Source organism: Seriola lalandi, unplaced genomic scaffold (genome assembly GCF_002814215.2).
Source record: "Seriola lalandi dorsalis isolate HSWRI2012SDOR001 ecotype SW California unplaced genomic scaffold, Sedor1 jcf7180002054791, whole genome shotgun sequence".
Classification (NCBI taxonomy): domain Eukaryota; kingdom Metazoa; phylum Chordata; class Actinopteri; order Carangiformes; family Carangidae; genus Seriola; species Seriola lalandi.
The window spans coordinates 318,945-333,440 of NW_019525344.1; the positions used below are offsets into that span (position 1 = coordinate 318,945).

General features: G+C 37.7%; 1 protein-coding gene across 2 annotated transcripts; it reads right to left on the reverse strand.

The window, feature by feature from the left end:
* Window positions 1–842: 842 nt before the first annotated feature.
* On the reverse strand, window positions 843–11,774 carry parm1 (prostate androgen-regulated mucin-like protein 1). Of its 2 annotated transcripts, XM_087179126.1 has the most exons (5): window positions 11,636–11,774; window positions 9,340–9,603; window positions 8,743–9,267; window positions 5,243–5,321; window positions 843–4,530 (listed from the first exon to the last, which is right to left on the reverse strand). In XM_087179126.1, exons 1-5 carry the CDS (start codon window positions 11,667–11,669, stop codon window positions 4,452–4,454), a joined length of 981 nt encoding a protein of 326 aa, XP_087035252.1. In that variant the 5' UTR covers window positions 11,670–11,774; the 3' UTR covers window positions 843–4,451. The 2 variants fall into 2 exon arrangements, with proteins under 2 accessions (XP_087035252.1, XP_023281354.1); XM_023425586.2 differs by having other exon boundaries at window positions 8,743–9,603.
* Between the last annotated feature and the right edge of the window lie 2,722 nt (window positions 11,775–14,496).

Genomic DNA, 14,496 nt, shown 5'->3' on the forward strand with positions numbered 1-14,496 from the left:
CAGATGAAGGCCATTCAGCTTAATTAGTGGTTTTCAAATGTACATGTGAACATGTTTTGCTGACGACACACACATTTCCTTGTAGTGGAGTTTTTTGTGTTATGGTATTTCTACTTTTACTTAATTCAAGCATCTGAAAACTAGTTGGAAATGATAATTAGGGAATACTTATTTGGATGTTGAGCTAATACAACAAAACATAAACTTTAAAACAAAAGATAAATAGTTTTATTTGCAATAAAATACATTAATTTTATCACAAAGTGGGAGTTGACATTTTTAGAATCGTTTAGAGTTCTTTTAGAATGCAGATGAGGAAATAAGACGGGGGTTAGAAAAATTACACGGGGGAGCTGTAATGGGGTAAAGTAGGAAGAGAAATGGAGAGCGTAGGCAGGAGAGGAGGGCATCATGGGAAAGCATTTGAGAAAAAGGAAGAATTAGGATGTTAGGATGGGGGGAAGCGATGACAGGACTGTTATTAAAGCTTCCACTAATAAACACTCTGCAGCCTGTTGAGCAGAGATGAAGACAACGTGATGAACCCCAGTATCTATGTGTCTTTTATACACATACTGTGTTGTCATATAATTGTATTGGTTTCATGTGTCTGTCCTCTAACACCTCTTTTACATTCTAAAAGTTATCATATGGTTGTTTTGTAAAATGTGTGTGTTATATTTAAGCAATATCATACAAGAGGGAGTGATGTTGTAGGCTACTGAATATCAGCTGCGATTCGGTCGCAGGTACGGGGCCTATGGCCTTTATCCCTCTCCTGTGATATTACTTTTTTACAACAGTTCTACGAGCACCATATAAGTTAAATAAGCAACAACAGATTATGATGTGTTTGTTTATTTCATCATTTATTTGGCTACGCCAACACAAATAGTTCCACAACTGGACTGGTACTGGACTGTTGCTAAGCAACACATAAACATTTTCCTGTTGTGCGCAGTACACATTAGCTTGCTACTTTGTCTAGACGTTACCTCAGGTGTGCGCTGAAGTATCCAGGTTTCTTCCCTTCATCCTCTTCTGACAACCAGACATCATTTAATTCAAATAATTCAAATTCAGTTATACTCTTTATCAGCACTCATGGAATGAGTCTTGTCCAATCAAATTACTTGGTCAGTACTAACTGTTGTATAAAATGTTATATTCTGCTGTGACAAGAATGGAGGGAGCTCTAAATATATAGATATATATAGATATGATAAATAAAATGTATTAGTTCTTAAACTTTGCTAGCAGTATATACGGGTGGTGATGCTGGTTGATACATGTGCTGTCAGTTTACCACTTTATGTCTAGAGTGGTATAGAGATATTTGATGGACAATGATATCAAACAGAGAAAAGCAACAAAGCTCATATTAATGAAGCTGTAAACAGAGAATGTTTGGTGTTTTGCTTAACAAAAGTCTAAAAACAAAACTTGCACCAACTCTTTCATTGCGACTTTGATTCAAGGCAAAATATCTTGAAAACTAATAGCAGGATTCTCATTTCATCACTTGTATATACGTAGCTATGGTCCCCAGCGGAGAAAGTCTGACGTTTATGGTGAGCTCTGATTTTTGGTTCCTACCCTACTATCAGCAGCGTTGTGCAGTAATACATTACTTAGTGAAAAGTAAAAGTAATGTGATCCCCTTTTTCCAGCAATGAATAGTTTAAGGAATTACAATTTGAACTTCAATAATTATATGACCGTTCCCAGTCATAGCAGTCAACGCCTTGTGACTTTGACATTTGGGGGTCTGCTTGTATGCTGCTTGACTGGGAGTTTGGTGGAGGGTTGATATCTGATTTGTATCTGTGTATAGTGGACAGACTGGTCTGGGATATGATTGAGCGACAGTGTGGTCAGTAGTCAATAGTAATGCAACTCCAGGTCTTTAAAGATCCCATATTTTAAATTTTTCCAGTGTTTTGATATCCATAAGAAAATATATCTCTATGTAGTTTTACATTTCCTCTCTCAGACTTCTCTCTGGAGCTAGTAACAACGGTGACTGACTGTTTTCTAAGTGATCAAACACAAAATATAGCAGATTTCAGGAAAAACAAATTCTTTGAGGTTGGACTGTGGGTCCAGGTGGGTTACAGTAGGCCTGACGGCTGTGTGTGTTTCTCTGTGCACTGAGTGCTTTCATTATAAAGCAGGTCTAGGTTCTATACTAATAGTGCAACAGTATCAAACAAGACATGGATATCCCGCTTTTATACAATATGGGTACTTTAAATTTCAAATTCTGTGTTGCTTGGCTTGGTTAAAATTACCCTTTAAAATGAAATATGTCAAAGTTGTATTTGCAACTGGTTGCACTGTCCCTAAGTGGCCAACAATTAATGTAAACGTTGGCCACAGGTGTACGTACATTCAGGAGTCAACTAGTTTTGTTCAGAGTTGGAGGGTGTGTCACTGTGCTGCTGAGGTTGGGACTTCTGGAGAGCTGCGTGCAGTTACCAAGGCTAAGCTAGTTCTGGGATGGTCAGTAAATCCCTCCTAATTGTTGAACTGCAATATCTTATTTTCTATATGTAGATGTGTTAAATACAAAATATGCCATCTGTGGGTGTGGAGGATTTGGCATTTGAGTAATGTACTTGACATGACATTTACTACTGAGTAAGTAACTTTGGAATGTGAGATTTTTATTTATAGATTTTTTTTGTGCAGCCGCACAAAAGCCGCTAACAGAGCTTTGGACTTTTGTTCTTGTTATCAAAATCCAACAAACAAACCCACATGAGCCCAAACACAAGAAAACTGAGTATAGAGCTAGCAGCTCCATATGGCTGTACTTAGGAACAGCTGTGCTTAGCTAAATGCTAACTTCAGCTAACATGCTCACAATGACAGTGCTATTGTGCTAACAATAAGCTTGTATAATGTCAACTATGTTAACCATCTTAGTTTAGTGTGTCAGCATGCTAACGTTATTAATCATTAACATATATTATTAAAGTTTTTGGACAGAGTGAAATTTTGGCACTAGATGAAAAGTGGAGGAGGATCTCCATAGTTATTACAATTATTACAGTCACAAAAGTACAAGCAAGTGATTCTCCCGGGATCATAAATGGCTGCTCCAGGTGGAGACAAGTCACAGAGCCACATGAACGTCATGGTAGTGCTACAGGAAAAGTCAGGGGTTCATCAGAATCATAAGGCTGAACCCTATGGGCACAATGAAAGTCAGTATGCATTTTCATGGGAATCCATCCTCTAGTTGTTGGCATATTTCATGGTGGACCAGCTGACCAACATACAAATTCATCCCTAAAGGTCACATAAATGCTTGTGTTTGCCATTCATCTCATATCACTCATATCAGTGCGCATATACAGCACCAACCTTAAAGTTTCTCTTATGACCATCACAGTCACTCACATCATTGTTTTATCACTTAAATGTACAAAATACAATACAATACAATGTAAAAATACTGTCACATTATTCTTCTATCTAAATACAGTCAAACAATACTGTGTTAAGTACTAAAGAAATGAAAATTACAATCAGAAATGCAGCCTTGATGAGCTGCAAAGCAACATTCAACAACATTCAATTAAACATTCAATACTGACAACGCAACTTTAAATAGTCAGGAGCTGATCAGCACTTTAACCAGCAGGGGATTCATTGTTTTGCTCAAGGACACTGTCCTCGCCAACCTTTTCAGCTCTTTTTTTCAGTTTCCTTCAACAACATAACTCTACCTCCTCCTGATCTGTGAAAGCTAAAAGGAAATTTGATGAGTTTTCTCTAAGCCTCGGGTTTTGTCTCACCGGGTACATTTAAGTTGATGACTGAAAACTTGAATAACTGAACATCTGCTTTTCTGACAGGAAAATCATCATTCCATAGTTTAAATCAGGAGCAAGTATCTCAGCAGGAACAATTAATGATGAAAAAAGTCATGATGTATCTACTGTGCATGATTTGCACTTTGCTGCAGTATCAGCTCAATTAGTTGTTCTAGTTTTTCCATCGTTGTTTCCAGACTGTGTAAATTTTTATGCTTCATTGTCAGGTCTTCTTCAGTTTTACTCAACATCCTGTTTGAGTTCAGATACAGTAATCCACCTCTCTTTGTACAAAAATATGTTTTTCATCCAATATGTACAAATATCCTGTGAGAATCACGTTACCTTTGATAAACAGGGTTGTTTTGTCACTTCAGTTATTCTGATATGACTATGCTCTGTGTCTATGCAGCCAGAGCTCTCTCATGTTTACCAGTGAATTAAAATTGAGGCTACTTGACCAAAGATCAAGAGAAACGTCACATTTGTTTCGCAATTGAGTGTAATCAAGATACCAAGCCGCATATCACAGTAATAAAATGTGATTGTCCTGAAATCATTACACACACACACATATAAGAACACTGATCAGACTGAGGACTTTGTGGGGTCACCTCCAGTGTCGGAGATTCAGGGGTCATACATGGGGTTGCTGAAGTTTTCGAAAGTGTTGAAGTCGGTGTCCAGTAGAGGGCCGTAGGATCTACGTCTGATATCACAAAGCAGAGAAAAAGTTAAGAAATAAAGGGTGAGTCCTCTACATTTACTTCAGTTGACCAATATGACAGGTATCAAATATATTCTCTAACAAAGATTAGATGACAGTAGACTCATTCACAAAGAATAAAAGGAAAAATAAAGTAGCTAAAGGACTGCTCATTGATCGAATTAAATTAGGTTATATTCATTCCTCAGTCACTGGGACATGGTTGATTTATCAATGCTGTGAGCTTTACTAATGGTAGACAGGTAGACATTTCAAACAAAAACAAAAATGAATGAATGAATGAATGAATGAATGAATGAATAAATAAATAAATAAATAAATAAATAAATAAATAAATAAATATATAAATAAAACCCAAACTATCTGCAGTTAAAGAATAGTTTTTCTCTGATTTGAGTGAGGACAAGTGTAAGCATAATGTTAGTGTGGTTTTCTTGGTGATGGTTAGGGCTATGGAGAGTATTTTACTCAATGTATTGTTAGATATGTATCTTAGTAGGCACAATGAGGGGGACAGTGGGACGTGGCAGCCCCAGTGTACTCTATGGATGGTCTTGTATGAGTTGTATATTTGGGTGATTTGAAGGTCTTTTTCCCAATTTTTTGAGGGGACAGATATTGTAACATTGTAACATATTGTAACATGTTGTTGCATGTTGATACATTTGTATGTTTGTTTGAACTCTGCACTCACCGGATCTTGAAGTAGTACAGCCCACCTAACACTACGATGACAATTACAATGAACAGAATAACGATGGCTGCAACACTTCCTAGAGAGAGAGAGAGAGAAAAAGCAAAGATACATTGAGTCTCAAAATATCCATTTATCCATGGTTGGTTAAAAGTATGTTTTAGTCCAAGGTGTTTCCAACCACTTCCCTCCTACATTTCTTACTTCATTTAGTCCATTCTTCCCTGTGTCATTTCATTCTTATACACAATGCTTACCAACTTAAACTATATATCTCCGGCTTGTGTATCTCATTTACCTTTGGAATGATCATGAATCACTTTTCCCTGACTTTCTCAATAGATTTGGTGACTTTTAAGATTCTTTTAGTGACTTTTACTCTTTCATAAAATCACATAGCGACAAATCCTGTGACTTTTTGGACAGATCTCAGCTCCTCTCTCTTGAAGAGAGTCAGTATTGACTGACTGACTGTCTGGGTCTGGATTACGATTTAGATGCATATTGATGAGATGATATCAACTGAAAAATAAGTATAATTAATAATAAAGAGAGATGCTTACGTTTAGCATAACTTATTTCATATCTTCATATTATTTGAAAAAGACCACAAAAGCCACAGAAAAAAATTAACTCTATTGTAAAACAACAGGCAACAAAATGCAGTGGCAAAATATAGTTAGAGCCAGAATCAATAAAAGACTACAGCATTCACAAAACTTCACTGGGTCATTATTTTAGTGTTACAGTGTCTAAAAATGTCTTAATGACCTCCAGGGATTTCATGAGGATGCAAGTCATGACATCATCTAAGCACACCTCATAGTTCCCTGATTGGTCTGACCCTTACAGTACGTGTCAAGGCTGATTATACGTCCTCTATACTTCTCGACTTTAATCTTATTTTCCTGGTAAATCTCTAACTCTGTTTCAGGTAAGACTTGATGGCTGCCTTTCCACACAATGTACCATTTACCTTAAGATAACTTCTTCCGCTGCAGACCACACTGACCTTTGTGCTTTAGCATTAATTAGTAATCTCTTTGTGGAACTGGAACAACACACTGCTGTTTGGTTATGTGTGTGTGACTCAGGTCCAGTAAAATGTTGGGATAGGTGTCACACTCCACATCACTCCCTTTATCTAGAGAAGAATTCAATCGATAAATATCCCTTTGAACAATAAAACTTCCTTCTGAGTTCATAGTTAAGGTCACTCAGCTGGCTGACTGTTAAGCAACAGATAACTTTAGCAGGATGCTGGAAGGGCATTTTAAGAATCTGGGGACTTTACAGCTGGATGCTCTAACAAAATGTGGGACCTTATCTTAAACAAATGACCTGTTTATTGTCAATCAAGAGCTCATCATGGAACCAGCTGTCTGATCTTTGGACTCAAGATCAAGGTTTATGCTACACACTGAATAGATTGAGACTGAAAATTCCAGATGATACAGAAACAACTGCTGACTTAAATTGTATTGAAGGCAGTAGGCTAAAAGTAATGAAAAAGTTATGTAATAAAAAATTTAACTTGCAAACCTACATCAGGATGGAAAGTTGGACATTTTTAGTCTTTTGGAGGCAACAACAAACCAACGCAAGACCTGCTCTGACCAGCTTAAATTTAATGAGTTAAACCAGTTAAAGGGGATGCTGCAACGCATCTCTGTGTTCTTCATTTCCTGTCTTCTCTCTTCTGTCATTGACAAATAAAGGCCATTGGGCCATTGCAGGTGGGTCATTTTTGATGAGTTATTCATCACAGGTCTGTAATGAGTCCAGTAGCCAGGGGTGCCAGATTTGAGTCCCTGTTGAACCCCGTCTGCGTGGAAAGTTTCTCATGTGACTAAAATATGAGGAGCCCTCTTTGTATAAACAAGACTAAAAGTCTAAAACCATGCTAGCTGATCTGTGAAGCTGTGAAGCTGTGAAGCTGTTCAGCGCAGTGGGTCTTGGAACTAAATGCTAACGTCAGCAAGCTAACATGCTCAAACACAATGACAAGGCTAGCATACTAATGTTTAGCAGATAGAATGTTTACAGTGTCAACCATTTTACTTTACTGTGTTAGCATGCTAACATGTGCTGATTATAGCACTAAACTTCAACTTTGTACAAAAGTTGTGTGGAGATAATTTGGTCTGGACTAAAGTGATTAACCAATCAACACTGCCATCCCTAGTGCCAAGTTACTGGCCAAAAGCTAGAAAGCTCAATATTAAGGGTATGCAAGGAATAAGCAAAACCTCTTAAGAATGGAATTATTTCTAAAGGGTTGAGGGAGTTCCCCAAATACTGAATGAAAATCCTAAAAATGTGATATTTTGTGGCCAGCACATATTTCCAGCTGCAAAGACAAAAACTTTGAGAACAAAAAAAAAAAGGTGTGACCTTTAAGCATACTTGCAGCACTTTTCTACTGGATTTCAAACATGCAACCAGGGTCTAATTATAGCTCCTGGCCTCCTGATAGTCTGCTAAGTGTTTAACTTCAGAAAAATATTCCCAATTGTGTTCCTGACTTTAGTTTCTGAGGCTTTTTGGTCAACAATTCCACACGTAGTTCTAAAAAGTATTAACAGTACATCTTGCCTCGAGATAGAAAAGTTCATAAACCACTGCCATAAAAATTCTCAGTCAGATTATCACATGGAAAGGTTACTAATAACAGGAAGGAAACTCTTTATGGCATTGGCACACAAGGGACAGAGTTCAAACTCTAATACCTGGAGTTGCTGGTTCTTCCGTGTCTTGTTAAGTAGGGCACATATAAAAGAAGTATGGGTGGTACAATAGAAGGTTATGTTAGATAACACACATTTGCTGGCAGTATATTCTGACCGCTTTTATAAATGGTTATGAGTAGCTGCACATCACAGGCTATAAGTGACAAGCAGCTTGTGTGGGATTGTAAATTTTAGTTCAGTGATAAAAAGTAAGTCTGCATTCAGACATTAGCTCTAGGTCCATTCATTTCAATGAGATCACTGCGTTTGCACAGTGGGTTTCATCAAAAAAAAAAAAAAAAAATTATTAGATTGTCATGATATTAATTAAGACATTTGTCCTCAGAAGCTTGTAATTTATCCCCTCACCTTCCATCTAACGCCATCATCTGGTGTAAACTTCAATTTAATTTATGAGCAGATTGCAAAACTAAAAAACTATGACACCTCAGCTCCATTAGCAAATATTTGCTCCTAACATGCTAAACTAAGATGGTGAACGGAGTAAATATACCAGCTGAACATCAGCTTTGAAATTGTGAGCATGTTAGCATGCTGATGTGAGAATTAAGCGCAAAGCACTTGAATGTAGCAAGCGCTATTATCCCTCATTGTGTTCTGAGTGTAAAATAAAGCTTTAATGAGCAATAAATTACTTTGTACATAAAGTTGCCATATAATAAATTTTATATTGTGTTTACACTTTTACTAGTGCAAATATTAAAAATTAAAACAAAATAATAAAAAAAGAATCAATAGGGTGCTATGTACCTGAGCTCAGAGCTTCAGACTTGTGTCCCTCCTGTTCCAGTGTTGTGCTTTGGGTTGGGCTGGTGGTGGTTCTGGAGGTGGTGCTGGTGGTGGTACTCATAGTGTTGCTGGTGGCAGTGCTAGGTGATGGACTGGTGGTCTTGCTGGTGTTAGGTGATGGACTGGTGGTGTTGCTGGTGTTAGGTGATGGGCTGGTGGTGTTGCTGGTGGTGGTGTTAGGTGATGGACTGGTGGTGTTGCTGGTGGTGGTGTTAGGTGATGGACTGATGGTGTTGCTGGTGTTAGGCAAGGGACTGGTGATGTTGCTTGTGGTGGTGCTAGGTGATGGACTGGTGGTGTTGCTGCCGGTGGTGTTAGGTGATGGACTGGTGGTGTTGCTGCCGGTGGTGTTAGGTGATGGACTGGTGGTGTTGCTGCCGGTGGTGCTAGGTGATGGACTGGTGGTGTTGCTGCCGGTGGTGTTAGGTGATGGACTGGTGGTGTTGCTGGTGTTAGGTGATGGACTGGTGGTGTCGCTGGTGTTAGGTGATGGACTGGTGGTGTTGCTGTCGCTGGTGTTAGGTGATGGACTGATGGTGTTGCTGCCGGTGGTGTTAGGTGATGGACTGGTGGTGTCGCTGGTGTTAGGTGATGGACTGGTGGTGTTGCTGGTGTTAGGTGATGGACTGGTGGTGTTGCTGGTGTTAGGTGATGGACTGGTGGTGTCGCTGGTGTTAGCTGATGGACTGGTGGTGTTGCTGGTGTTAGGTGACAGGCTGGTGGTGCTAGGTGAGCTAATGAAGATTTTGCTAGTGGGGATTTGGGGAGTGCTCTTATTGGTGATGGTGGATGACATTGTTACTGCATGGCTCAGCAGTAGACCTGGAATTCAAGACAAAGTTTGTTGCTTGAGTAAACAGCAGTCATTCTCAAAGCTCTGATCAACCCTTTTCCCAGTCTAGGACACCATGTGGAATCATTTTTCAGCTGTACATTTTTGAAAAAAATAATAGACCAACACGAATTTGCATATGAAATCTTGAGTATGCACCTTTTTTTAATGTGTAAAACTCTGCCCCCTAGCTAAAACCAACCAATGCTAAGCTAGCAGCAGTTACGTCAGGTCCAGAAGTCACAGACAGCCAGGTGGCAGAACAACCCTTAACTGGGCAAAAAGTAATTCACCAGTAATTACACAACAGTGATCACAGTATTAGGCAGAGTAACAAATGGGTTAAACAAGCAAGCAGACAATGTTAAAATGTCTTCATTGCTAAAAACAAACCAGGCTAACATAACTGAGTGGAACTTGCAGCCTGAATATTGGAGGATATTATAAATATTAATGCCTATACTTAGCAATCAGATACATGCATAATGCTCAGGTATCCACAGTGTTTTGACCTTGTGAAGTACTACAGGCAGTATAGTCATGTGCACGTAACAAAAGCACATGTAAAAACAATGCTATTATTGCAGGAGACTTCAAGCAACCTTCAAAGTTGCTTACAGCAGGCTTAAATGTACTTTTGACTGGCGATTATTCAATATTTTTCATATAGTAACCAATCTCACAAAAAGACAAGAACCATTAATGATTTGATCCTGCTCACTTTTCAAAAAAGAAGAAAATAATCTATATATTTGAAAGTTGTTTTTAAAAATCTCACAGGAACAACTGGGCTTGAGGTTAAGTGCCAGAAACAGTCATATAGTTCTGAGAGATGGACTAACACATTGTTGGTTTCAGTCTTTGTTGATAACAAGAAAAATACAAAACATAAAGAGAACCTTATCCTGTCAGGGAATTTCAGCAGCTGAAACTTTAAACACAGCTTCACCAGTTTTTGATCACACTCGTTTTCATCACTTCATTGCTGTGATCAGTCTTAGAACAAATAAAAGGGCCTCGCATTTAACAATGACAACAGAATTACATGCTGTGGAGCAGGACCATGTAGGGAGTTTTCGTTGTTGTTTCAGTGAACAGGAAATCAAGGGAGCAATCTAGTGTGATGCATTCAAGATCTCAGTGTCTTCATAGTACGAATGTCACAGTGTTTTAAATGGAATCTTTTTAGGGAGAGTCACTGAACAACTCCAGTGTAAATTGATAAAAAAGTTGTTTTATTTTTACTTTTATTTTCTTCTTCTGTGTAGAGTTTGCATGTTCTCACTGTGCCTGCATGGGTTCTCCAGAGACACATTAACTAACAATACATTATCCAGTTATGTAAGACTCCTGTCACTACCCACAGGTTTCACAAAGTCAAAGTGAAAATAACAAACAGCCAGTGGAAATATTTCATGTACTTTCTCACTTGTTAAAAAAAAGAAATAACATTTTAGTACTCTGCCAATCAAACATCAACTAAGCATTCTGTTGTGTCACTTTAAAATCCACCAGCGAGAGCAGCCTGTGATTTTTTTTTAAAAATTGAAAATTGTGACACCATCTTTAAAGCAGTTTAAAAAGTCTTTGACGATGCTGTAACTTGAATTGTGAAAATGTCGTGAACCAAACAAACAGGCTGAACAGGAAATTGTCTCACTCAAACTGATACTTGAATGAAATTTGGACAGATCTTCAACAACAGCCAGGGTTTAGAGCTCCATCAGATAGCAAGATTATTTCTGTAATGAAATCTGCATATTAATCATAATTTAGATGGTAGTTGAGGCGGTTTGTTAAATGTTGAAATGCTGATGAGTATTCCCTCCATCTCCCAAAGTCAAAATTTCAAAAACTGACTATTGAAACATAGCTACTGAATTACCAATATCAACACTGAGATGTCATCCTCCTCCTCCTTCTTTTTCAAAACATTTACACTAAACAAAATAATTGCACAGAAATAGAGATACAGAGGGAGAGTCAGGAAATGAAGCAGCATGCGTTGTTGAGTTTACTTACATGTTATCAGACTTGACAGGCTGACCTTCATCATTGTATTCCTTTTACTGTATTTATCTCCACAGAGTATTGTTTGGCTGCAGATCTGTGCTCTGTGCTCCCTGTAGATAGCTGCAGTGTGTGTGGCTTCCTGTGACTGTAGGTGACTGATTCAAAGGGCCTGGGGGCGAGGCTACATAATGACTGAGCAACGTTCAAAACCTCACAGCGTGGCTGCGTCATGGCAAAAAGTTACTCTTATGAAGATTTGAAAACTTTAGCCCACAAGAAGTTAGTAGATCTTAACATAAGTTCTGTTGAACTTGAATTAATTTATTGTTCCAAAATATTGTAAGTAAATAGATTTGCTGTAACAAAATAAATTAGCAGATATAGCTATTTTCTCTGGGGGAATTAATAAAGTTTTTTTTATTTTTCCATTATGTAACTGTGACCAAATTATATATGCTCCATTTCAGTATATACATCATTCTTCTTTTATTTTATAATTTTGTTTTCAGTCCAATTAAATCATGAATGAAGTGTAATTTTAGGTGTAATTATTTATCCATACCAGCAGAGGGCAGCACATACATTTAGAATGTAGGTCTGGGGGCTTCTCAATCAGCGAGTGTTTTACTAAAAGAACACACTGATAATCTATGAGTCCATGAAACATTCTTAGCATAAGTATAACTTACTCAAAAACCTACTTAACTGCTTTAAGTATATATATTTCCAAGTGTCCTGTAGGTTTAATCCTACTCAAACATACAAACTTCCTGATTTCTGTTTTATTTACCTATTAGTCATGCTAGCAATGGCAATGTCGGTCTGTTTGTCAGTCACATGGTTTGTTCACTAATTTGGTTGAGACTAATTGAGTGTCATGAAATTATGTCCTGACTTTCATGGTTCCCAGATGATAAATCCTTGTGAATTCTGTGATCCCTTGGTTTTTCTTGACCTCTATCTACTGCCACATTTTGACTAAAATGTCAGCATCTATTGGATGTATTGCAATGAAATTTTATAATAACTCTATGGTCTGTAATAACTTTATTGTTTTAACCTTTCTGCTAACACACAATAAAGTCAAAATTTCAATTTGTCAAATTAGCATTTTAGCACTTCCAGTTCCCTTGTCCTGAAGTTGATGGATTTTTTGAATGGGTTTTTGGTTACATTTACATTTACATTTAGCCTACTCATTTGACAACTGGTTAGATGTCTGAAATAAGATTTGTTGTTAACAGAGAGCCAGACCTGGGAGGGGAGCTCACCAGTAAGTGTCCAGTGGCTGGCTTAGCCCGAAAAATGGACATGGAGCCACCACCTCATGGAACTACCACCTGCGGGGACACTGGGGTAGGATGTGATGGAGACCGCAACCTGTGTGTGCTTATCTCTGGTGTCGCAGACTGGTCCCTAGGGACGGGGAACATCACCTCTCTGGTGGGGAAGGAGCCTGAGATGGTGCAGGAGATGGACCAGTACCAATTAGATGTAGTTGGGCCCAAACTGATTAGTATACCTCCTGGGTGCCTTCCTTTGTAGGTTTTCCAGGCACATCCGAGTGGGAGAAGAACCCAGGGTAGACCCAGAACTCGCTCGAGGGATTATATATCCCACCTGGCCTGGGAACGCCTCGGGATCCCTCAGAGGGAGCTGGAAAGTGTTGCTGGAGAGAGGGACGTCAGGAATACGCTGCTTAGCCTTCTGCAACCGCAGCCCAACTATGGATAAATGGAACAAAATGGATGGATGGTTGGATGGATGCATTGCTTTTTCTACTGTGCACCTGTCACTTTACAGGTGTGCAATAACTAGACCTTCTTTAGTTTAACTATTGATAATAAAAGTACATACAGTTCATCAAATGAATGTGACAGTTAAGTTTTTCTTCAAGGGATACTACAATTGCTTTTCATGTCATCTTTAGTGGCTGAATCTGCAGTATTGGGAGGAACTTTCCAGAAGACGTATGTTTAATTATGACCCAAAGTCCATTGGAGCTACATTGCATCAAAGCAGAATAAAACTATGAATGACAAGGAAGGGGTGTGTTTGTCTGTTTTTTAAGATAGAAGAGAAGGACGTGTGTCCTTTGGTTTTGAGTGGGGTCGGTGTCTGACTCAACATGGCTAATAAAGAATGTTATACCACAAATGAGGACTGTTGTGTGTTATTTGTTTTAATTGATTTTACATAACATTTTTATATGAAATTAATTTGGCTCTCAATTGCACCCAACAGCATATTCAACATATTTCACCAGCTGTGTTTTTGACATTACTTAAATATGTACTTTTTAGGTTTTTCATCATAATATATAAATTTAATATTTATATATACTAATACATAAAAAGTATAAAAAAGTATTAAAAATGATTATTATTAGAAAATATAGAGAGTATCCATGTAAAGCCATTAATATGCGGCAACAAAACGAGTGATTTCAATGCATTTTGATATGAACTTTTAATTTTAATATTGACATTAATTCAAATGAAGCAGCAAAATAATCATATCATATATGTGCTATTGTAAAAATAACAAGTATATTATAAACATATGTCTTTGCATTAATGTAATATCATATAAACATATCTATTTATATTTGTTAATGTATATTTTGCTCTTGTTGTTTATTATCTAATTATTTTTATCTGTTTTTTGTATCTGCAAAACACTGTAAAGTTGTTTTTGAAAAAGTGAATATGAAATAAGGTTATCATTTTGGTCCTTGTATCAATTGATTTTCCTTTCAGAGATGAGCGAAATCTAAATTTGTCTAAATAGGGATCAGATCAAGCTTACATTTTTAAATTAGTGTAAAAATTATCAAGTAAGCAGTGAGGCGTTTTAAGTTAAGGGGATTC

Excerpts from the sequence above, each read along its gene's own strand:
- parm1 (XM_023425586.2), bottom strand. The coding sequence starts at position 11,669 with ATGATGAAGGTCAGCCTGTCAAGTCTGATAACAT. Across the intron at positions 5,322-8,742 it reads GTCTGAAGCTCTGAGCTCAG|GAAGTGTTGCAGCCATCGTT; the intron begins GTACATAGCACC and ends CTCTCTCTCTAG. Across the intron at positions 4,531-5,242 it reads CTGTACTACTTCAAGATCCG|ACGTAGATCCTACGGCCCTC; the intron begins GTGAGTGCAGAG and ends TTGTGATATCAG.